General features: G+C 40.2%; 2 protein-coding genes across 2 annotated transcripts in view; one reads left to right on the top strand and one right to left on the bottom strand.

The window, feature by feature from the left end:
- The first annotated feature begins 724 nt into the window (after window positions 1-724).
- On the top strand, window positions 725-12,802 carry isca1 (iron-sulfur cluster assembly 1). The gene is made up of 4 exons (XM_063032671.1): window positions 725-881; window positions 7,545-7,598; window positions 11,797-11,902; window positions 12,283-12,802. The coding sequence occupies exons 1-4, from the start codon at window positions 807-809 to the stop codon at window positions 12,429-12,431; spliced, it is 384 nt and encodes a 127-aa protein (XP_062888741.1). The 5' UTR covers window positions 725-806; the 3' UTR covers window positions 12,432-12,802.
- Window positions 12,803-17,352: 4,550 nt separating this feature from the next.
- The window catches only part of r3hdm4 (R3H domain containing 4), a 34,431-nt gene continuing 26,767 nt past the window's right edge, over window positions 17,353-25,016 (bottom strand). Inside the window, exons 4-8 of the mRNA XM_063032670.1 lie at window positions 23,833-23,956; window positions 19,784-19,869; window positions 19,194-19,279; window positions 18,549-18,604; window positions 17,353-18,451 (exon numbers count right to left, since the gene is read on the bottom strand). Of these exons, the coding sequence (XP_062888740.1) occupies window positions 18,348-18,451; window positions 18,549-18,604; window positions 19,194-19,279; window positions 19,784-19,869; window positions 23,833-23,956 (456 nt within the window). The 3' untranslated portion in view covers window positions 17,353-18,347. The remainder of the gene's footprint in view (window positions 18,452-18,548; window positions 18,605-19,193; window positions 19,280-19,783; window positions 19,870-23,832; window positions 23,957-25,016) is intronic.

Below are 25,016 nucleotides of genomic sequence, written 5' to 3'. Positions count from 1 at the left end.
CCTCCCACTTTCAAATCTCTTACTAGCTCTTCTTTCAGTTAGTCCTGACGAAGGGTCTCGGCCTGAAACGTCGACTGTACCTCTTCCTAGAGATGCTGCCTGGCCTGCTGTGTTCATCAGCAACTTTGATGTGTGTTGCTGTTTATTGATAACAGCTCAGCGTTCAACACCATCATATCCTCAGCACTAATCAACAAGCTCCAAATCCTGGTCCTCTGTACCTTCCTCTGCAACTGGATCCTTGACTTCATTATTGGGAGACCACTGTGAATGCGACTCAGAAATTTTTTCTAACATCTCCTCCTCGCTGATAATCAAAACTGGTGCATCTCAAGGATGTGTGCTTAGCCCACTGCTCTACTCTCTCTACACCTACGACTGTGTAGCTAGGCACAGCCAAAACACCATTTATAAATTTGCTGATGACACAACTATTTTTGGCAAAATTTCAGACGGTGACGAGGAGTACAGGAGTGATAGATCAGCTAGTTGAATGGTGTCGCAACAACAACCTTGCACGAAGTGTCAGTAAGACCAAGGAACTGATCGTGGAATTAAGGAAGGGGAAGTCAAGGGAACACACACACCAGTCTTATCAAGGGATCAGAAATGGAGAGGGTAGGATCTGGACAGTCATTATCGGTGTACGAGGTGACAACAAGGTGAATGCCAACAATGGATCGCCCCACTGAAAGAAACAGTGCTCACCTCCGCGGCCCGGTTGTCAGGACCAAACAAGACGGCCTGCGATTGGCTCGACGTCCACCAATGAAAAGCCGCGGCGTTGATTCTGTCGCAGAAACAACATGGCTGTAAGGGCAAGTGTGAAAGCGGTGACCTCTCGGAGACTCAGACTACCGACCAAAGCAGCCCTGGTGCTAGTAAGATTGCGTTAATTATTTGAATTAACTTAAACTAAACAGTACAGTTTGGCACACGAAAATCATCGCGGCATATTGATTACATCGGTAATAGAAACTAGTAGGTTGGGACGCTGGACTTCAGCAGGTTATGTATTGCGGTAAGAGAAACGGGGTCAGTTTTTCAGATGGGAAAGCCTTCTCAGAACTACAGAAGGCAAGAGAAGAAATGACCCTTTTGGATGGCATGCATCAAAACTTTTCATTGTATCTCGGTGCACATGACAATAATAAGCTGCAAGGACGCCTGGACTGCGTCTTTGATAAGAAAAAGCTGGGCTGACTATGGGGTAAACTGTAAACGAGGTAAAGTGGTCAGCGAGTCTGCGAGCAGTTAGAGAGTGAGAATATAAAGACAGACAAAAGAATATGGGAGTTAACAGTATGCAGAGCTGAAGGACAAAGTCATCAGGTTGGGCCGTGCAGGTCCTCTACTCCCGGAGAGGAAGAGAAAAACAGCCTAACCTGACTTCACAAATGGATGACTGTTGCAGATCCAGAAATCAGGTTACTTGAAGTAGTAGAGTTCAATGTTGAGTCTAGACGTCTGTAGTGCAGAAAACGAGGTGCCTTTGCTCATGCTTGTATTGAGTCGGTTTCTCTTATTTCTCAATGACACTCTAGTAGGTCAGGTCTATTTTCTAGAATTTTCTGGAAAATCCATTTCAAGAGGCCAAAATACAAAAGTGCAATGATCAAATACTGTATTTGTAATGGTATTTGAGAAGTTATGGGTAAATATCTTAATGCAGTTGAATGAATTTTATTGCCATGGTGGACCTGGAGAATTGTATGCAGTTTTGGCCTGTTTACCTTGTTTTAAAAAATGCTGCATAGTAAGACCAGCGAAGACTCCCCCCCCCCCCCTCCAAGATTTTGAGAAGTGGTCTCTACCAACGTGTAATTAATACACAGAGAAGTTGTTTCACTGGGGCGGTTCCAGTCTCTCGACCTTGGAATTCTGGGTCCAGTGGTATGAGTTGTTGTCACAACTGGGGTCTTCCTTGGTTGACCATGATTTTTGTACCTTGTCATGCCTTCTCTCTCAACAAAACATTGCAGAGCTGCCTTCCTGGCCTTTGGATGTTACTATTGATCTCATCTGCCCAGTCCTCTGGAGCTGTCTTTGCATGCTAGGATGGGCATGTCCCTATCTCACCTGGCTGTCCGGCTACCCTCACCTGGTTTAGCTTGCCTGTCAAAGGGGACAGGGTGTGGCCACTGTCGCATGCTAACAGCTACTTGGAGCTACAGGTGAGAACAGAGTGTCTGCGGGGAGAGAGGCGGAAACCAACTGTCCCAGAATGGAAACAATGAGCCCCTTCGTCAGAGATGCTACCCTCCCTGGACACCCCATACACCCCACATAGGTTTCCTGTCAGTGTCGGACATGACAGACAACTACCAATCTACACATGAACAGAAATTTGTACAAGTAGGTAAACACTCAGCCCTGATACAGCAAGGACTTACTTGGAAGAGAGAGAAGATGATTAAAATATATTCTCAGATTCTCCCAGCAATTGGAGGGTGGGAGTATTTAGGGAAGGAAAATAGTTTAACATCCTCATTGGTCTGCTAGTTCATTACTACTCAAAATGGAGAAGGAACATTCTGAATGGCATGGAGAACCCGATCTTTACAGTAGCACATAAAAATCTAATGAGAATTGAAGAAGGAATGCATCACCTTCAGTATTAACCATCAAGTAGTAACCTCTTGCCCCATCAGTGACTATCTGTAGACCCCTTATTTTGCCTTTTTTTGTGCTTCATTAAGCATCTTGGAACCCACAAAACTGGAGGAGAAGGAAATTATCTTTAACCTTGAGGAGCCTCCTAAGATGAAAGATTGATGATGACAAATTCTTTGCTTTTTTTAAATTCCCCAAGAATTTTTAAATATCCGCAGATTCAAATGCATTTTAACTTAATAGCTTAGTACAAATACATTGCATTTGTGCTTTCCACAGAAGCTTGGGGCAAAGGGAATAGTGCAAACATTAATAGATGCAGATTCAGATGTATTGATCAGATATACATTGAAATATACAGTGAAACGAGTCGTTTGCATCAACAACCAATACACCCAAGGATGTACTGAGGGCATCCCACAATTGTCGCCACACATTTTGACACCAACATAACATGTCCACAATGCTTGGCAGAACAACACAGACCACAACAAGCAACAAAACGATAACAACAAAACAAGCTCCTTTTCTCTCTTGCACTGTTCCTCCCATCCACATACGTGAACTGTCCTTCAAATCCAGGACAGGCCTCTGGGTCACCAGCCCTCCAGGCTTTGGCTATTGGACTATGACTTCAGGACTTCTGATTGAACTTTGGGCTTTAATAGATGTAATTGTAGTGAAGGAAATGGTTAACTGTGGAAATTATTCCGTCTTTGAATCAAGGTATCCAAAAGCATTCTTACCGCCTAATAATTATGTGATATAATATTATATAAACTCCATCAACAATTGACATCTGCTGGTGGTGAAAGCTGCTTAGACCATTAAGTATTACTGTCTTAAACAACTCATTTCCAAGAGCAATTCATATAATTGCTTTTCGAAAGGTACTCTGTTCTTGTGTATGTATAAATAGAATAGCCACATTGCAGTAATAATTAATGTCAATTCTTCTACAGAAGAATATTGCTGTGGAATTTTTAATCTTATCTAGAAAAAGCAATTGATGCTTTGTTTTTACCTGCTTCTGATCAGTAGCAGCTCTGATTCATACAATCGCTTGTGCCTGGTAGGAATAATAAATACTCAGCTCTACAATATTCTGTGTTCACGATAGTTTTACCTTTTTACTTTTCTTTCCCATTGTGACAATCCAATTTTTTTCTAGGTATGCATTAACCATCCCATTTTCATACCCTGGGCCCATGAAACAGTATTTGGAAGGCTTATGATATATAAGATTTACATTTATGCTGTTAAATTCAAAATCTTAGATTAAATGTGCAGAACAGAAACATTTAATGTGTCTTGAGTAGTCAGTCCACTATCTTTAGATCTCCACCATCAGAGACGGTCTTCAATCAATTCTGCTTTTCTTATGATATTGAGAAACAATGCCATTAGTTTCAAGGTAATTATGGAAAAGGATAGGTGTGATGCTTGGGTTGAATTCTAAATTGGAGAAAGGCCAATTTTGATGGTATCGGAAAGGATCTGGCAAGTTTGGATTGGGACAGGTTGTTTTCCGGCAAAGGTGTACTTGGTCAGTGGGAGGCCTTCAAAAGTGAAATTTTGAGAGTACAAAGCTCAGAATAAAAGGCAGGCAAGAATAACGGCTTTAGGGAACCTTGGTTTTTGATAGATATTGAGGACCTGGTTAAGAAGAAAAAAGGTGCATAGCAGGTATAGGAAGGCAGGAACAAATGAGGTACTTGAGTATAAGAAATGCAAAAGAACACTTCAGAAAGAAATCAGGAGAACTAACTGAAGGCATGGGATTGCTCTAGTAGACAAGGTGAAGGAGAATCCTTAGGGCTTACAGATATGTTAAGAGCAAAAGGATTTCAAGAAACAAAACTGGTCCTCTGGAAGATCAGAAAAATAATCTTTGCATGGAGCCAAAAGAGATGGGGGGAGATCATAAATGGATTTTTTTTTGTGTCTGTATTTACTCAGAAGATGGACACAGAATCTATAGAAGTGAGGGAAGGCAGCAGCAAGATGATGGACCCAAGACAGATTATAGAGGAGCAGGTGTTTTCTATCTTGAGGCAAATTAGGGTGGATATGGACAAATTTCTCGGACCCTGTGGGATGCTAGTGCAGAAATTGCTGGAGCCCTGGTAGAGGTATTTAAATCATCCTAAGCGACAAGTGAGGTACTAGAGGATTGGAGGATACCTAATGTTGTTCTGCTGTTTAGGAAAGTCTCTAAGAATAAACCAGGAAATTATAGGCCACTGAGCCTGATGTCAGTAGTGGGAAAGTTATTGGAAGGTTCTAAGGGACTGGATATATGAATATTTGGGTAGACATGGACTGATTAGGTATAGTCACCGTGGCTTTGTATGTGTTAGGTCATGTCTACCCAATCTAATTTAGAGTTTTTTGAGGAATTTACCAGGAAAGTTGATGAAGGCAAGGCAGTGGATGTTGTCTACATGGACTTTAGCAAGACATTTGTCAAGTTCCCACATGAGAGGTTGGTCAAGAAGGTTCAGTCACTTGGCGTTCAAGATGAGATAGTTAATTGGATTAGACATTGGCTTTGCTGGAGAAATCAGACAGTGGTAGTAGATGGTTTCCTCTCTTATTGGAGGCTGTGACTAGTGGAGTGCTGCAGGGATTGATGCTGGGTTGGTTGCTGTCATCTATATCAATGATCTGGATGATCATGTGGTTAACAGGATCAGCAAATTTGTGTATGACACCAAGATTGGGGGTGTAGTGGATAGTGAGGAAGACTATCAGTGCTTGCAGCGGGATCTGGGTCCGTTGGAAACATGGGCTGGAAAATGGCAGAAGTGTAAAGTGTTGCACGTTAGGAGGACCAACCAGGGTAGGTCATACATAATGAACAGTAAGGTTCTGAGGAGTGTGGTAGAACAAAGGGATATGGGAATAAGGTCCATAATTAATTGAAAGTGGCATTACAGGTAGATAGAGTAGGAAAGAAAGATTTTGGCACTTTGGCCTTCCTATTGAGTACAGGAGTTGGGATGTTTGTTGAAGTTGTATAAGGCTTATACAAGTAAGGTGTAATTTGGAGTATTGTGTGCAGTTTTGGTTACCTACCTACTGGAAAGATGTAAATAAGATTGAAAGAGTACAGAAAAAAATTACAAGGACGTTGCCAGGACTGGAGGACCTGAGTTATAAGGAAAGACTGAATAGGTTAGAACTTTATAAGGTTAGAACGTATAAGATTGAGGGGAGATTTGAAGGAGGTATACAGAATTATGAGGGGTATAGATAGGGTAAATGCAAGCAGGCTTTTTCCACTGAGGTTGGTTGAAACTACAACTAGTAGTCATGGGTTAAAGGTGAAAGGTGAGAAGTTTAAGGGGAACATGAGGAGAAACTTCTTAACTCTGAGGGTCATGAGAGTGTGTAATGAGCTGCCAGCTCAAGTAGTGGATACAATTTTGATTTAAGTTCAGTTTGGATAGGTACATGGATGGGAGGGCAATGGAGGGCTAAGGGCCAGGTGCAGGTCAGTGAGACTAGACAATTTAAATGGTTCAGCATGGACTATATGGGCTAAGGGCCTGCTTCTGTGCTGTCACATCAAGGTTGTTACATCAAGGCTGTGGGTCCAGGCCTACAACACTGACATCTGTCTGATGATGTGATATGTCTTGTAAGCAAAACTCGGGACAAATTCAACCTAATTAACGCCTCATCAGTTTGCTTTCAAGTATCATTCGGTGTTGTCAGGCAGCATGTATTTGCCAATAAACTGAACACAGATGATCAGGTTAGGTTTTGTCAGACCACTTAATTCCAGAAATTAAATTTCAGAGGCAAGATAAAATTAAATGCACCTGATCTGTGACCATTATAGCATTAAGAGACACTTGTAAAATTTAGTTGACATCAAGGGTTGGTCTCATACTTTGTTCAAAGGAAGATAGTTGTTGTAATTGGAGGTCAGTCTCCCAGCCCTAGGACATCCTTGTAGGAATTCTTCAGCAATGCCTTAAGCTTAACCATCTTCAGTAGCTTTATCAGTGATCTTCATTCCAGGATAAGATCAGAAATGGATTGCAAATTGAATTCAAATTATGTAGCTCCTGAGGAAGTGAAGCACTCCATGCATCTCACAAAATTGCTGGTGTCCATCCCCAACAAAAGTCAAATAATCTGTCCTTGATATTCAATGGTATTGCAATCAACAAATCCCATGCCACCAACATCCTGGAGTCACCACTGGTGAGTAAACTCAGCTAGATCAGCCATATACATATGGTAGCTACCAAAGCAGATCAGAGACTTGGTGTTCTGTGCTGAGTGACTCATGTCTTATTGATGCTGAAAACACTGTAGGTATCAGGAGACAAGTTTGATGGAAACCTTCCCCATGTCTAGAAAAGTACAGTTCCAACAGTTCTCAAGAAATTTGACACCATCACAGACAAACAGCCTGCTTAACTGATACCACAACTACCACTACTTTAAAAATATTCATCCTCTACCTCACCAGTGCACTGTGGCAGCTGTATGTATTGTCTTCAAAATACACTGCAGTTACTTGCCTAAACTGCTCTGACAGTACTTCCCAAACTTTCAACCTCTACCACTTAGACAAGAGCATCAAGAGTACCGCTTTCTGCAGGTACCTTTTCAAGTATGCTTGGTTCTTCATCACCATGGGGTTAAATCCTGGAATTCCCATTCCAAGAGCATTGTGAGAATAGCTTTACTGGAAGGATTGCAATGATCCAAGAAGGCGGCTCATCACCACCATGTGGACAGATTGGGATAAGTATAAGTATTGACCTTGCTGCTGCTATCTGGATGGCAAAAACAGAATTTTAAAAAAACTAGTTTTAAATCTGCCTTTAAATTCATCTTTACTAGTTTTGAAGTCTATTCTTCACTTGTTCAGTCTTCTAGCATTTGACTCTACATTTATTTTTCAATCACAGACCTCATCTGCTGTCAACAGAATTAGAAGTCTTCTACAAGAGAGACCAGAATGCGTAAGTAAAAGTATAGTTAATGAAAGATTTTATGCCCCAAATAGCACTGGCTTGTTACTCATACTGTGAATGATGAACATGAACTGTAAATTCCTTTGGAAGAGTGGATCTTGTGTATGTGTGGGTGAGATTGTAAAGGTCTGGCGGTATTTCTTGAGAGGTGGCACTCGCGAATCTCAACTGTACAGCTATGGAAGAACCTCCTCTGTTACAATAATGAATCTCAGATTTACCAAGCCCATGTTATCAAAGACTGTGTTGAAACCGATATTTTCCACCTGGTCTAAAGAAGTTGCTTTTAAAACCTATGTCCTAAATTACTTTTGCCAACTTTTGTGGTACATAGTTCTTTTTTTTATCTTTACTTAAGCACAGTAATTGGGTTCAGTTGTGTGTCTCTTTGACTCTGGGAATTCTCCATTCAGATTATTTCTTTTGATCATACAATATATAAAATTACTGTTGGCCTGAGTAATTCACTCATAATAAGGTTTTGTGCTTAGCCTGCTGCTTTACTCACTTTATACCGGTGATTGTGTGGCTAAGCGCAGCTCCATTGCCGTATTTGTTTGCTGATGACTCCACTGTTGTTGGCTGGTGATGAATCAGCATATAGGCGAGAGATTGAAAATCTGGATGAATGATGCCATAACAACAACCACCTACTCAATGTCGTCAAAGCAAAGAGTTGATTACCACAGGACGACCCCTCAGCCATCAGGCTCTTGAACAAACCCATTTAAGAACTCTTTTATATTTTTATTTCACACTCGTTATTTATATCTGCATTTGCACAAAATTGATCCTGTTTACAGTTACTGTTCTATAGACTTGCTAAGTATGCCTGCAGAAAAAGAATCTCAGGGTTGTATGTGGTGACATGTAAGTACTCTGATAATAAATCTTACTTTGAACTTTGAGGAAGAAGCTGGAGGTCTATGAGCCAGTCCTTGGGGGATCTGAGGTGGAGAGGGTCAGTAGTTTTTAGTTCCTTGGTGTTATCATATTGGAGGATCTGTCCTGGGAACGGCATGTAAGTGCCAATACAAAAAAGTCACGACAGTGCCTTTGTTTTCTTAGAAGTTTGCGTAGATCCGACATGTTACCAAAATCTATGACCAACTTTTAATAGATGCACAGAGGAAAGTATCCTAACTGGTTGCAGTTAGGATACAGAAAGTGGTGGATACAGCTATCACAGACAAAGATCTTGCGCTATTGAACATGTTCACATGGTGTGCTGCCACGCCATCCAGGCCATGCTCTCTTCTTGCTACTACCATTGGGTAAGAGGTACAGGAGCCTTGGGTCGCACATCATCAGGTTCAGGAACAGTTATTACCCTACAACCATCAGGCTCCTGAACCAGTATGTAAGACTTCACTTCCACAAGAAGATTCCACAAACTACAATTTCACTTTCGAGGACTCCAGTATTGTTTTTTTGCACATTTGTTGTTTGTCAGTCTTTGCTTATGTATAGTTTTTTGTAAATTCTGTTGTATTTCTTCATTTTTCTGTAAATGACTGCAAGAAAATGAATTTCAAAGTAATATATGATTAACATATGTACATAATTATTACTTGAAAAGGCAATATCAAAAATCTACCTCTGTTTTTGTGTATTAGTAGGAATCTCAATGTGTTGAAGCCTTGTTACATATCCCATTAATAGCGAATTGATTGTAAAATGAAAAGTCATTTTTCTTTTGCCAGCTGGTAGTGATTACTGGCTGCATGTTTATATTGCTGTCAGTGCTTGATAAGAACTCACACCCTTTATCACTTGGTGAGAATGGAAGAACTCTATTACATAAAAGATTAACAAGCTTATTTACTTAAGTATGTTGTACATGTTTGAACTACAGAATTAACACAACTGTTTCTGTAAAAAGAAAAGTGGGAAATCTAGGAACTTTGTGCACATCCAATGTCAAGACATTTTTTTAAAAAGGCTAAAAAATAGATAAGAAGGTTGTGGATGCAAATTACACATCTAGAGACTTGAACGTGCAAACTATCGTCACTCCAGAAGGCACTCCATTGTTTTTTAGATGTTAACGTGAGCTCCATTTTACTTTACAGGTAGATTAAAAGATCCTGTGGCATTATTTTTTAGAAAAGGCAGAATTATTCTTTCTGACTAATATTTACTTTTCAATATATTTACCAAAAAGAGTTTGTCATATTGCTATTTGTGTGAGCTTGCTGCACTTAAACCAAAACAAAATGGCTATGGAGTTTAACAGTAATGGCACTCCAAAATGTATTAATTGGTAGCAAAGCATTTTTAAATGCTTTAAAAGGCATACAATAGGGATACCAGAACAGCAAATTTTTCTTTCAAATTTATAATAGCCTATGTAAACTTAAAACATAATTTTTAATAATTTGAGGTCAATTTTGTAAAATGCTATTATTTAATCAGACTGTTTACATTTTTAATTGCCTTCTAGGATATCTGTCAATAAGCTTAATTTTTTTTTCAATGGCTCAAAAAATGTGTTTTTATTGAGGAGTATTAGTGAACTTTTGTCCCAAAAATGTTTGACTAAATTACTAATTTCCTCAGTGGTTGGGAAGATGTTTGAGTCGATTATTAAGGACGAGGTCTCGGGGTACTTGGAGGCACATGTTAAAATAGGCCATTGTCAGCATGGTTTCCTCAAGGTAAAATCTTGCCTGACAAATCTGTTGGAATTCTTTGAAGAAGTAACAAAGGAGAATCAGTTGATGATGTGTACTTGGGTTTTCAGAGGGCCTTTGGCAAGGTGCTATGCGTGAGGCTGCTTAACAAGCTACGAGCCCATGGTATTGCAGGAAAGATTCTAGCATGGACGAAGCACTGGCTGACTGGCAGGAGGAAAAGAGTGGGAATGAAGGGAGCCTTTTCTTGTTGGCCAGTGGTGTTCTACAAGGGTGTGCATTGGGACTGATTATTTTTACATTATATGTCAATGATTTGGATGATGGAATTGATGACTTTGCAAATTTTGCAGACCATATGAAGACAGGTGGAGGGGCAGGTAGTTTTGAGGAAGTAGGGAGGCTACAGAAGGACTTAGATTGGGAGAATGGGCAAAGAAATGGCAGATGGAATACAGTGTCGGGAAGTGTATGGTCATGCACTTTGGTAGAAGAAATGAAAGAGTAGACTATTTTCTAAATGGAGAGAAAATACAAAAAACTGAGATGCAAAGGGACTTGGGAGTCCTTATGTAGGATTCCCTAAAGGTTAATTTGCAGGTTGAATCTGTGGTGAGGAAGACAAATGCAATGTTAACATTCATTTCAAGAGGACAAGAATATAAAAGCAAGGATGTAATGTTGAAACTTTATAAAGCACTGGTGAGGCCTCACTCTTGGATTATCATGAGTAGTTTTGGGCTCCTTATCTTAGAAAGGATGTACTGAAACTGGAGAGGTTTCAAAGGAAGTTCATGAAAATGATTCTAGGATTGATGGCTTGTCATGTAAAGAGCATTTGGCTCTGGGCCTGTATTCACTAGAATTCAGTAGAAGGGTGACCTAGTTGAAACTTATCAAACGATGAAAGGCCTTAATAGAGTGGTTGTGGAGAGAATGATTTGTGTGGTGGGACAGCCTAAGACCAGAGGACACAGCCTCAGAATAGAGGGGCATCCTTTTAGAATGGAGATGAGGAATTCCTTTAGCCATAGACTGGTGAATCTGAGGAATTCTTTGCCATGGGCAACTGTTGAGGCCAAGTCTTTATGTATACCTAAGACAGAGGTTGATAGATTCTTGATTGGTCAGGGCATGAAGGGATATGAGGAGAAGGCAGGACATTGGGACTGAGAGGAAAATTGGATCAGCCATGATGAAATGTCATAGCAGACTCGATGGGCCAAATGGCCTAATTCTGCTCCTATATCCTATGGTCTTATGGAATGTGTTGGCATGAGGTCAAATGGGAAGACGAATAGTTGGGTATGGCATTGAAAAAGTCAAACTGCCACTATGATGGTGAATTTGAAGAAGTAGGATAACATTTTTAAATTGGGGGAAATGCTGTACTTTATTCATAACTTTTGGGATTACATTCGCTTTTCAGACCTATTCCTACATAAAAACTGTGATCTAATCTACGCCTGAAGCTGTGGTAGTCTCCAATTTCATTTTGTTTGATGTTCTGTGAGTATTTATTGTTTCAAGCCATTATTTTTTCTGTATTTCAGGTTGGTTTGAAGGTAGGAGTCCGCACACGTGGTTGCAGTGGCCTGTCCTATGTCATAGAGTATGCAACGGAGAAAGGAAAGTTTGATGAAGAAGTTAATCAAGATGGTATGGAGCGTCAATAATCTGTAGTTTGCAGTGGAGTAAAATACCATGCTTTATCTTGATCTTAACTGAAAATCCTCAATTTGCTAGAAGTGTAGTCTTACATAATACTGTATGTTAGCTTTAAGACCTCATTGTCTCATATTGTTGGCCTGCTAACTATGAACACTTAACATCTGGGTTGGGTTTGATGGTTGTACCAGAAAAACTGGGAATTCTGTCTCTGTCTTTAAGAATTGCTTTTGTTGAACACTGTTTTAAATCCATCATGCAATTGCAGTGAAATTGTGACTGTTTTATCTGTTTTATCAATGGAGAGCATTGAATATAGTTTGTTCCTCAGTGTCATCCAGTCTATTCATAAACTTTTGTTCACTTCACAGGTGTACGTGTGTTCATCGACCAGAAAGCACAGTTAACCCTGCTTGGAACTGAAATGGATTTTATTGAATCTAAACTCTCTAGTGAATTTGTTTTTAATAACCCAAATATTAAAGGAACATGTGGATGTGGTGAAAGTTTTACAGTATAAATTAAATATTTAAAATGTAAGCAATATGGGATTATATAGATTTATTTTGAAATTCACAGAAGAATTAGGTAAGTGGTTGAGAGTCTTGCGTTACTTTTGGAAAGAACAAGTGTAATGGGATGTTTGGGATTATTCCACGAGGAGTCAGTGTATACATTAGTCTGAACAACCTCCATCTGTGCCAAGAGATAAAACTGTCTCAAAATCGTACAGTTGAACATCTTGTCTTCAAGTCTTGAAGCAACGCTGTTCGATATTTCCACCATTTGCTGAGATATGGCTCATCATTACCACTTAAAGCCCTTGCAACGTATAAACCAAGTAGAACCTTGCCCTTGAAGGTATTCAAGCAAGATACATCAAAGTTGCTGGTGAACGTAGCAGGCCAAGCAGCATCTATAGGAAGAGGTGCAGTCGACGTTTCAGGCCGAGAAACCTGAAACGAGAAACGAGAAGTCTCGGCCTGAAACGTCGACTGCACCTCTTCCTATAGATGCTGCTTGGCCTGCTGCGTTTACCAGCAACTTTGATGTATGTTGCTTGAATTTCCAGCATCTGCAGAATTCCTGTTGTTTGCCTTGAAGGTATTCAATTGAATTGTGCATTTGTTCTAAATAACAATCCTGTGTGTAAATATTTGATTTATGCTGCTTTCTTGCTAAATCAGTTAGAGGTAATGTGCTTAACAATTGAGTCATTGTATTCAACATTGGGGGAAAATCTTTATAAGTAGTTCCAAAACACGGAGTGTATGTGAATTAGGAAGTACTTTACTCCTTGATTCACAGCTGGACATTCAAAACCACACAACTTTGACTTAAGGGATGAGATTTAGCTATTTGGAAGTGCCTTATTGTCTAATAAAATAGGTCATTACAATTTGAGCTTAGTGAAATGTGGGAATGTTCATTCATTCAAATTTGTAATAAAAGAAATATGCTGTAAAATTTTTGTAGAATAAAATTTAACTTGCCATCTGAAAGCTACAAATTTCATTAATTTGCTGCATCTGTTAACATTTTAAGATTTGAGGATAAAATTTTACAAAAGGTCAAGTCTAGAATGAAGATTTAGCTCCACACTAATCAGGATTTGATCTTTTGCATTCACACATGCGCACAGCCACGTATGATAATGAAGCAGTTGAATCAGGTCGAAATCGAAGGTTTTATAATAAGTCTGGCGGATGGACCTCTAACTCACTGAAGCCAAACGGCAGCTCTCTAACACCTCCTCTTACTTACCCCTGGAACAGGACCCCACCAAAAAACATCAAACCATTGTCTCCTACACCATTACTGCCCTTATCAACTCCGGAGACCTTCCATCCTCAACCACTAAATTCATAATTCCCACACCCCGCTCTGCCCGGTTTTACCTCCTCCCCGAGATCCACAAACCTGACTGTCCCGGTAGACCCATAGTTTCTGCTTGCTGCTGCCCCACTGAACTTGTATCTGCCTACCTGGACTCCATTTTGTCACCCATAGTTCAGTCCCTCCCCACCTACATCTGGGATACATCCCATGCCCTCCACCTCTTCAATAACTTCCAGTTCCCCAGTCCCAATGCTTCATTTTCACTATGGATGTCCAATCCTTATACACCTCCATTCCCCATCAAGACGGCCTCAAAGCCCTCCGCTACTTTCTGGACAATAGACCTCACCAGTTCCCCACCACCACCACCCTCCTCCGGGTGGCGGAACTGGTACTCACACTTAATAACTTCTCTTTTGGTTCTTCCCACTTTCTTCAGACCAAAGGTGTAGCTATGGGCACTTGCATGGGCTCCAGCTATGCCATTAGTTATGTGGAACAGTCTGTGTTCCAAACCTATACTGGCACTGCTCCCCAACTTTTCCTTCGCTACATTGGGGACTACATTGGTGCTGCTTCCTGCACCCATGCTGAGCTCGTCAATTTCACCGACTTTACTTCAAACTTCCACCCAGCCCTCAAATTCACTTGGTCCAACTCAGACACTTCTCTCCCCTTTCTCGATCTCTCGGTCTCCATCTCTGGAGACAGACTGTCCACTGACATCTTTTATAAGCCCACTGACTCTCATAACTACCTCAACTATGCCTCTTCCCACCCTGCAACATGCAAAAATGCCATTCCCGATTCCCAGTTCCTCCGTCTCCGCCACATCTGCTCCCAGGATGAGACTTCTGTTCCAGGACATCTCAAATGTCCTCTTTCTTTAAGGGTCGTGGTTTCCCTTCTGTCATCAATGATGCCTTCACTCGCATCTCCTCCATTTCCCGCAATTCGGCCCTCATCCCATCCTCTCGTCACCACAACAGGGACAGAGTTCCCCTTGTCCTCACCTACCACCCCACCAGCCTCCAGATCCAGCACATTATCCTCTGCAACTTCCGCCACCTTCAACAGGACCCCACCACTAAGCACATCTTTCCCTCTCCACCCCTCTCTGTTTTCCGCAGGGATCGTTCCCTCTGCGACTCCCTGGTCCACACGTCCCTCCCCACTGATCTCCCATCCGGCACTTATCCCTGTAAGCGCAAGTGCTACGCTTGTCCCTACACCTCCTCTCTTGCCACCATTTAGGGCCCCAAACAGTCCTTCCAGGTGAGGCAACACTTCACCTGTGAGTCTGTTGGGGTCGTCTATTGCATCCGGTGCTCCTAGTGTGGCCTCCTCTACATCGGTGAAACCCGACGCAGATTGGGGTACTGCTTTGTCGAGCACCTCCGCTCTGTCTACCACAACAGACAGGATCTCCCGGTTGCCATCCACTTCAACTCTGCTTCACATTCTCATTCGGATATGTCCATACATGGTCTCCTCTACTGCCATGATGAGGCTAAACGCAGGTTGGAGGAGCAACACCTCATATACCATCTAGGTAGTCTCCAGCCCCTTGGTATGAACATTGAATTCTCCAACTTCAGGTAATTCCCTCCCCCACCCATCCCCCATCCCAGTTTCACTCTGTCCCCTCCCTCATGGTTCCACCTCCTTCTACTACCCATTATGCTTTCCCCTATTCCTTCACCTTTCCTGCCTATCCCCTCCTCCACCCCTTTATCTTTCCCCTTACTGGTTTTTCACCTGGAACCTACCAGCCTTCTCCTTCCCACCCTCCCCCCACCTTCTTTATAGGGCCTCTGCCCCTTCCCTCTTCAGTCCTGAAATGAATATTCCTAAATATGTTTTTTTTTGCTAGGATAATCATTTCCTACTATCCTATTCACTCCACAGAACACAAATCAGGTCTGTGCTTTAAAGTAATTTGCATTCTTCATCTGAATTTGAAGGAAACTTCTCAATGTTCAAATGATATGCTATAGTTGGCTGTTGCTGTCAAGTCAATTCAAGTGGAGGCCTAGTGGGCATAGTTTGAAAGTTTAATTTTCAGCCTGTTGAAAGAACTTGAAAGATCCAAGACTAAGGTAAATGCTGAAACACAAGTTTGCAGTTATTATAGCTCAACACACTTAAAACTTACCTCATGCAAATGCCATTTTCTAATATACCTTAGAGAAATCTGCATATTTTATAATCAGCGAGGTCATCCCTTTCCAACTCCCAAACTGACTTATTCATCTGCTTTACTTAATGTTTCATTGAACAACTGCTTTGATTCCACCTTGCCCCCTCCCAGAAAAAAAAGTTGCTTTGAGAACCTATGGATCCAAGCTATCAACTATAATCCGGAACAAAATTTGGAACAATGTCAATCTTGGTCCTACTTCTCCCTCTTTTTCACTAGTACAAGGATAATTTTTTCAGCAATGCTGCTTGCCCTTGTCGAAGCTAAGAAAAAAAAATTACTTTTGCTGCTAATTTCCATCTTGTACCAGGGTTCCCTCCCTTAAAGACTATTTCTATTTCAGCATATGGCCTACTGATCAGTATGCACTAAGATAAGTTTCCTTGACTACACTTTCCTCTACCCAGCCTTTTGAAAGACCTTGATTGGATTCTTCCATTAGTTACCTGGTTGTCACATATTTCCAACATTTTCTGCCCTAATTTCAAAATACATGCACATTCATGCAAAATACATCTCCATTAGTTCTGGCAATGATTGTGTTTCTTTTCATCTCAAGTATTTTTGTTTGTTTTAGCATGCTGCTGGTCCTTTATTTTTTCTTTGGTATTGAGGCTTATCCAGTCACTTAAAAGCAACATTTCCAGAATTACCAATGAAAAAAAAATTAGTTAAGAAAATGCACCCAAACTGTAAATCAGTGCCACTTTATTAGGTACAACTGCTTGTTAATATGAGTTTGTGCTTGGCCAATTGTGTGGCAGCACCTCATGCAGACATGGTCAAGGGGTTCAGTTGTTGTTCAGACCAAGTGACGTTGACCGTAGAATGAATGCTGGTGCAAGATGGAGTAGTTTAAGTATCTCAGAAACTGATCTCCTGGGATTTTCACACACAACAGTCTCTGGAGTTTACAGAGAATGGCATGAAAAACAAACAAAAATCCAGTGAGTTCCGTGGGCAAAAACACCTTGCGAATGAGAGAGGTCAGCAGAGAATGGCCAGACTGGTTCCAGCAGAAAGGAGGGCAACAGTAATGCATTACAACAGTGGGGTGCAGTAGAACATCTCTGAATACTCAACATGTCAAGCCTTGAAGCGGATAGGCTACAGAAGCAGAAGAGCATACCAGGTTCCACTCCCGTATCTAATGAAGTGGTCACCGAGTATAGATATTGAGAGTTGGTCAGCACTTATCCTGCAAAGCACCTTTAACTGTTTTTGCAATGTTAACTGTGGTAGCGCTTGGCAAAACTAGTTCACTGCACAAAAATGAGCAGGAGATCAATGATAACGTGAAGCTTTGTTGCAATATGGCACTTCTGTGGCTGATTATTCTGATTGCCAGTAACTATAGAAATCCAAACAGCATGTTTATGCAACTTTTACACAGATCCAGTAGGCAAGGAATGAAGGTTTTAGAGGACCAGTGAGTGTGACTCAGTCATATTTATTTCAGCTGAGAAAAATGATAAAATAGTAAAATTCCACACAATGAAAATGACTCACAGATGGTTATTCAACTGAAGATCCACCTATTATTTTGACAATTTTATTAAGCACCATACGCTTCATAAAATAAAACTATCTTTTTTTAAAACTTAAAACCACTGGTAACTAAGATCACAACATGATAAACTAAAGCAAGTATTCCAAAGTAGTAACAACATTCTTACAGCATGATTCACAAAATACCATCCACATAATATTTAATTCCAAGCCTTTTTAAGATGCACACAAAACCAGAGGATCTTTCACGTTTAAAAACAAATCTTTCAAAGATTAGATCCTACAATGTCAATACTTATTTTCCACAATGCCTAATTGCTTCTAACTTCAAATTCTTTTTACAAACATTTTAAAACATGTTTTCTAGCAAACTTGCATCTTAGAAACAACACACACTACATGCTGTAATTTCCTAACTGACATCAGCTGGTATCCCTGGTCTATGCAATGTTAAGTGGAAGCCAGGGCTTAACAATTAATATGAGAAATTTTCCAAGCGTTACAAGGGTAAGAGGAATAATCAATATGAGGTAACTTTGTTACGAGGCATGGTGAAAAGTGGGTAACAAATATTGTAATAAATTCTATTAAGTAATCATAATAGTCAATTGTACAATCATATCAGATATATTACTAAAAAATGCAATTCTGAATGCACTTGAAAGCTTTAAAAGAAAATTCAGGGTAATATATTTTTTGAACCTTGAAGGAAGTTTTATGGTTTAAAGTATAAAATAATTTATAACTTTATTCAGAAATCAAGGTTTTTTTTTTAAGTTCCTTGTGACCACGCAGCAGGGAGAATATTTTATATTAGTCTTTTGGCTGCAGTTGATTAGGTTCATCCTATATTTACGGATTAGCTAGGGAGGGACAGATTTCATACAATCAACTCTGCTGCTCCAAGTAGACAGATAAAAGGGGTACTGGGGGCAGAAAATCTGTGCCTTTGTTGCTTACTTCGGTTTGTCTTTTTCCATTGCAGTCAGAACCTGTAAAGATTGTACAAAGGTTTGTTGAATTGCATGTAAAGTTCAATAATGTAGCAATTAGGCAGGATAATAAAATCATGTTGATAAGTTCACTCACTTTGTGAGATGAGATCCAAATACTGACACAGAGCATGAAGCAACAATCTCTCATAGCTGGAAAAGGAAAACGTGCAAATCGTTAACAGCTCATCAAATGTTCACATTTACACATAGCGGCTAGATGTTTCTTTCAACATAAAACAAAGCTGAACACTCAAGTGGTCTTTCATCATCACTCCCTCCTGTACAAGGAAGAATTTCACTTTCAATTTGGTCACTTTTGACATACAACTATTTTGAATCCATGATGTGGCTGAGAATCTACCAAAAAATAGGACTATTTACACTATAAACAACAGGAATTCTGCAGATGCTGGAAATTCAAGCAACATACATCAAAGTTGCTGGTGAACGCAGCAGGCCAAGCAGCATCTATAGGAAGAGGCGCAGTCGACGTTTCAGGCCGAGACCCTTCGTCAGGACTGCTGCTTGGCCTGCTGCGTTCACCAGCAACTTTGATGTATGTTGCTATTTACACTATATTCCATCCATTTCACATTGTTTCGATCCATCTTTATTCTTCCTATAATTACATAACATAAAACAACTCAGCATTTGGAACATAGGGGTAAAAAGAAACTCTTTAAACTGTTCCATGTCAGTGTTAAAAAAGTGACATACTGTTTAAAAAAAAATCAATTACCTGTTTTCCAGCATTGCCTTGTACACAGATTGTGGTTTCATGGCAAAGAATCCAGTCAATTCCTCTTCCAAAAATTCTAGGGTACCCTGAAGAAAGGATACATCCAAAACTATATTCATCATAAAATTGTAATTTCAAATATACTTTGCTGCAATTAGGATCACTTAAGAACTTGTACTTATTGAACTGATGTAATAGAATGATGTAACTTTCAGGAATAATTCTGCAACACCTGCTATTATGCCTTAAAATACAATTTTTTTTGTATAATATGGCCTCTGAAACCAAAAACGAGGTAGAATTTGTAGGTGTTCTAGTCCCACCCACAAAAGTTTACTTGTGCTGTCAAATAGTTTTGCAAAATATACACTTAGTTATATTTTTTCTTTCATGGAAAAGATGGTATCATTGTCACACAAATCCCAAAAATAAGGGTAAAATCTACACTATCTTTTAGAATGATATTTGACTTGTCAAATCACAACCTAGTTCTTTTTCATATATATGGGGTGTTCCAGCAATTACTGTTTTAGGATATGTTTTATACTGCCACACAACACACTAAAACTGGATAAGAAAGGAATATTAACCATGGGGATCTGACGTCGTCTTAGAGTGGTACGCAATCTTCTGTCAATCCTCTGAAAACACTCCTTGCCTGTGCACCCAGAGTGCTCTGCAAGAAATTATAAATTAAAAGCATGAAACGAAACAATTAGCTACTCCTGGGCATAAGGCTTGGTGGAAACAGAAGAATTCGAATATTCAACATCCAGTGACAAACTTGTGCAAACTTATGACTTCACCCAAAAGGGTAACAAAAAAAACTTCTGCTTCAAGCTTTATTCATTACATTAAAAGGAAGCTTAAATGAAAATCACATTTATTAGTTAATTTGCCAAACAATGATATTGTATAAGAATCATATTGTATAAGAATTGTATAAGAAAAAGGCAGAGTTTGAACAAATTTGAACTGATCACATGGGTGTGTGAAGAAGTCCATAAGACAAAGGAGCAGAAGTAGGCCATTCATCGAGTCTGCTCCGCCATTTTATCATGAGCTGATCCATTCTCCTATTTAGTCCCACTCCCCGGCCTTCTCACCATAACCTTTGATGCCCTGGCTACTCAGATACCTATCAATCTCTGCCTTAAGTACACCCAATGACTTGGCCTCCACTGCTGCCCGTGGCAACAAATTCCATAGATTCACCACCCTCTGACTAAAAAGATTTCTTCACATTTCTGTTCTGAAAGGGCCCCCTTCAATCCTTAAATCATGCCCTCTCGTACTAGACTCCCCCACCATGGGAAACAACTTTGCCATATCCACTCTGTCCATGCCTTTCAACATTCGAAGTGTTTCTATGAGGTCTCCCCTCATTCTTCTAAACTCCAAGGAATACAGTCCAAGAGCGGACAAATGTTCCTCATATGTTAACCCTCTCATTCCCGGAATCATTCTAGTGAATCTTCTCTGTAACCTCTCCAACGTCAGCACATCCTTTCTTAAATAAGGAGACCAAAACTGCCCACAGTACTCCAAGTGAGGTCTCACCAGTGCCTTATAGAGCCTCAACATCACATCCCTGCTCCTATACTCTATTCCTCTAGAAATGAATGCCAACATTGCATTCGCCTTCTTCACTACTGACTCAACCTGGAGGTTAACTTTAAGGGTATCCTGTACGAGGACTCCCAAGTCCCGTTGCATCTCAGAACTTTGAATTCTTTCCCCATTTAAATAATAGTCTGCCCGTTTATTTTTTCTGCCAAAGTGCATAACCATACACTTTCCAACATTGTACTTCATTTGCCACTTCTCTGCCCATTCTTCCAATCTATCCAAGTCTCTCTGCAGACTCTCCGTTTCCTCAGCACTACCGGCCCCTCCACTTATCTTCGTATCGTCAGCAAACTTATCCACAAAGCCATCTATTCCATAATCCAAATCGTTGATGTACAATGTAAAAAGAAGTGGCCCCAACACGGACCCCTGTGGAACACCACTGGTAACCGGCAGCCAACCAGAATAGGATTCCTTTATTCCCACTCTCTGTTTCCTGCCAATCAGCCAACGCTCTATCCACGTATGTAACTTTCCCGTAATTCCATGGGCTCTTATCTTGTTAAGTAGCCTCGTGTGGCACCTTGTCAAAGGCCTTCTGAAAATCCAAATATACAACATCCACTGCATCTCCCACTGCATCTCCCTTGTCTAGCCTCAAAAAATTGTAATAGGTTTGTCAGGCAGGATTTTCCTTTAAGGAATCCATGCTGAGTTCTGCCTATCTTGTCATATGCCTCCAGGTACTCTGTAACCTCATCCTTGACAATCGACTCCAACAACTTCCCAACCACCGATCTCAAGCTAACAGGTCTATAATTTCCTTTTTGCTTCCTTGCCCCCTTCTTAAATAGCGGAGTGACATTTGCAATCTTCCAGAACCATGCCAGAATCTATTGACTTTTGAAAGATCATCGCTAATGCCTCCGCAATCTCCACAGCTACTTCCTTCAGAACACAAGGGTGCATTCCATCTGGTCCAGGAGATTTATCTACCTTTAGCTTATTCAGCTTCCTGAGTACTTTCTCTGTCGTAATTGTGACTGCGCACACTTCCCTTCCCTGCCACCCTTGAGTGTCCGGTATACTGCTGATGTCTTCCTCAGTGAAGACTGATGCAAAATACTCGTTCAGTTCCTCTGCCATCTCCTTATCTCCCATTACAATTTCTCCAGCATCATTTTCTATCGGTCCTATATCTACTCTCACCTGTCTTTTACTCTTTATATACTTGAAAAAGCTTTTGATATTATTTGCTAGCTTCCTTTCATAGTTAATCTTTTCTCTCTTAATGACCTTCTTGGTTTCCTTTTGTAAGTCAAGCTACTAATGTTGTTTCTGTTGAAATAGTCACTGAAATGATGGATAGAAGAGCATCTATGGGGTATTTATAAGCAAATACAGAGACATAAGTAGGTTCTATTAAAAAGATTATCGACAAAAATTTTAGGCAACCTTACAGTATTGGTAAGAAATTGGTTAAAAGGTGGAAACAGAGATATGGATTTATTAATCACAAACATGAGAAAATCTACAGATCATTATTAACAAATTGTTCATAAAAAATGTTGAAAAGCTGAGGCACCAAGATGAAATTAGCGGAGAACACCATTTAGCACATCGCATTATTCAACGATGTCTATAACAAATCCATATCAACACACAAAATGCTGGAGTAACTCAGCAGATCAGGACTGAAGAATAGTCTCGGCCCGAAAAGTCAATTGTTTACTTGTTTCCATAGATGGTATCTGAATGCTGAGCTCCTCCTGAATTTTGTGTGTGTTGATATGGATTTGTTATAGACATTGTTGAATAATATGATGTGTTAAATGGTGTTTTCCGCTAATTTTATCTTGATGCCTCAGCCTTTCAATATTTTTTAATTAAGCAGTCTGAAGCAGTTGAGTTATAAGTATAAAATGTAAACATTAAGTCAAGATCTCAGGTACTGGTATGGTTAGGAGCAAGTAATTGTGAAATTATAGATTCTTAGAATAGGTAAAACCAATAAAAGGAGGTCTGTGTTTGAAAGTGGGAGATATCTTGAAAAAGGTGAGAAGCTAGGAATCATAACATCCAAGCAATTTGGATGCATTGAAATAACTAAAAAATGCATACGTTACATATTTTTCTAAAAGGCTATGGAATTTTGGCCATTATCATTGGGCTGATATTCAAAGAGAAGGAAATTACACTTCAATTGTAAATAACAAGTTTTGTGAATCACTTAAGTAATTCGGTAATAATCCCTTGAGTGAGGGAAGGGAGAGACACAAAATATTCAAGGCATTTTAAATGATAAAGAGAAATTAATGCTTCTAGTGGAGTTCAAAACAAGAGCCATTTTAAGATCAGAGCCATCACAGGTGAAATGTGAAAGTAGGACTCCTACACATTAGACAGTAGAAACATGGACCAACAAACAAATGCTGGAGGAGCTCAGAATTTGGTCAAGGTGGAGGGTCTCAACCTGAAACACTGATTTCCCATTTCCCTCCACTGATGCTGCCTGACCACCCATCACACTGCCCCCCCCCACAACTTCCTGCAGCATTTTCTTTATTGCTCCAGACTCCAGCATATAACCATATAAACATAAAACAATTACAGCACGGAAACAGGCCATCTCGGCCATTCTAGTCCGTGCCGAACTCTTACTCTCACCTAGTCCCACCGACCTGCACTCAGCCCATAACCCTCCATTCCTTTCCTATCCATATATCTATCCAATTTAACTTTAAATGACAACATCGAACCTGCCTCAACCACTTCTGCTGGAAGCTCGTTCCACACAGCTACCACTCTCTGAGTAAAGAAGTTCCCCCTCATGTTACCCCTAAACTTTTGCCCTTTAACTCTCAACTCATGTCCTCTTGTCTGCTGTGTTTGTGTCACACCAAAAGATTAGATCCAAGATCAACTGAAACTTTTGTTGAATAAATAAATTTTTTACCAGTTAGAAGTATGAAAGGAAGGTTGAGGTCCTGTTCTGCCATGACCTAATTAAATAGCACAGCCGGCTTGAAAAGCCCAATGTATTCTCCCATTCTCAAGGATAATTTCTTACCTCCTTTTGCATCCTGGGAACTTGAGTACACTTTCCTTTTGTTCTTCTTCTTTGCCTCTTCCTCCAAATAATGTAAAAACTTTTCTTGCTCTTCACCAGAACGGTTCATAAAATCATTCCAGATCTGAAAATTAAATTAACCAAAGTTGTGTGATACATCTACCAGGTATCAACAACAGGTGTTTCAATATTAAAAGGCTCTCAATTCTTATACGATTTGCTATTATACTGCTCAGAGGAGGAAATCCTCTCAGAAGATTACAATTTCCTTTACCTTAATATCTCTTTAAGAATTAGGTTAAATAAAGATCCTGGAACAATTCTACACAGACAATAGTTTCAGAAGGTCAGCAGAAGTCCGATAATATACAAAAAATAAAAAGATCTTCCATAATGCAATCTTCTCTGTATCCAAGGGAAAATCCCTCATTTCCTTGCATTTGTTCTTCCTTGCAAAAGTAACAATGCAAAAGAAAATTCTTCTCATTATATCATGTGTTCCTCTGCCACAGATACCAGCACCAGTGGTGGGGATGGTGAAAGTATGGTCGAGAGAGACAGAAGACATAGGACTGCTTTGAATTGTGAACTAGACCATCTTCAAATCTGAATGAATATACCACAGCAGTCACCAACTTCATCAAGACCTGTGTGAATGAGTGTGTGTCTTCGAGAACATACCGAGTCATCCCAAACCAAAAGATTTGCAGTCTGCTGAGTTCTAGAACTGTGCCGTTCAGGACCAGCGATCCAGAACTCTACAAGAAGTCCAGGTGTGACCTATGGAAGGCCATTGTGAGAGCAAAAAGACAATTCTGCATAAGTTAGAGAGACAATAAAATGTCACGGCAGCTGTAGCAGGGTTTGCATGCCATTACTTCCTACAAGATGAAACCTAATAGCATAAATGGCGGTAATGCTTCGCTCCCCAGTGAGCTCAACACCTTTTATGCGTGCTTTAAAAGGGAGACCCTATGACTTTATGTCAGAGGCTGACGTCAAAACATCTTTCAAGAGGGTGAACCTACACAGTGTGTCAGGTGCTGATTGTATACCTGGCAGCGTACTATAAATCCTCACCCCCTAACTGGCTGGAGTGCTCAAGGATATCTTCAGCCCCTCACTGCCGCAGTCGGAAGTTTCCACCTGCTTCAAGAGCATCAATCAAGAAGAGAAGGATGAGC

Source organism: Mobula hypostoma, chromosome 24 (genome assembly GCF_963921235.1).
Source record: "Mobula hypostoma chromosome 24, sMobHyp1.1, whole genome shotgun sequence".
Lineage (NCBI taxonomy): Eukaryota > Metazoa > Chordata > Chondrichthyes > Myliobatiformes > Myliobatidae > Mobula > Mobula hypostoma.
This window is presented reverse-complemented; position numbering and strand designations above follow the sequence as displayed.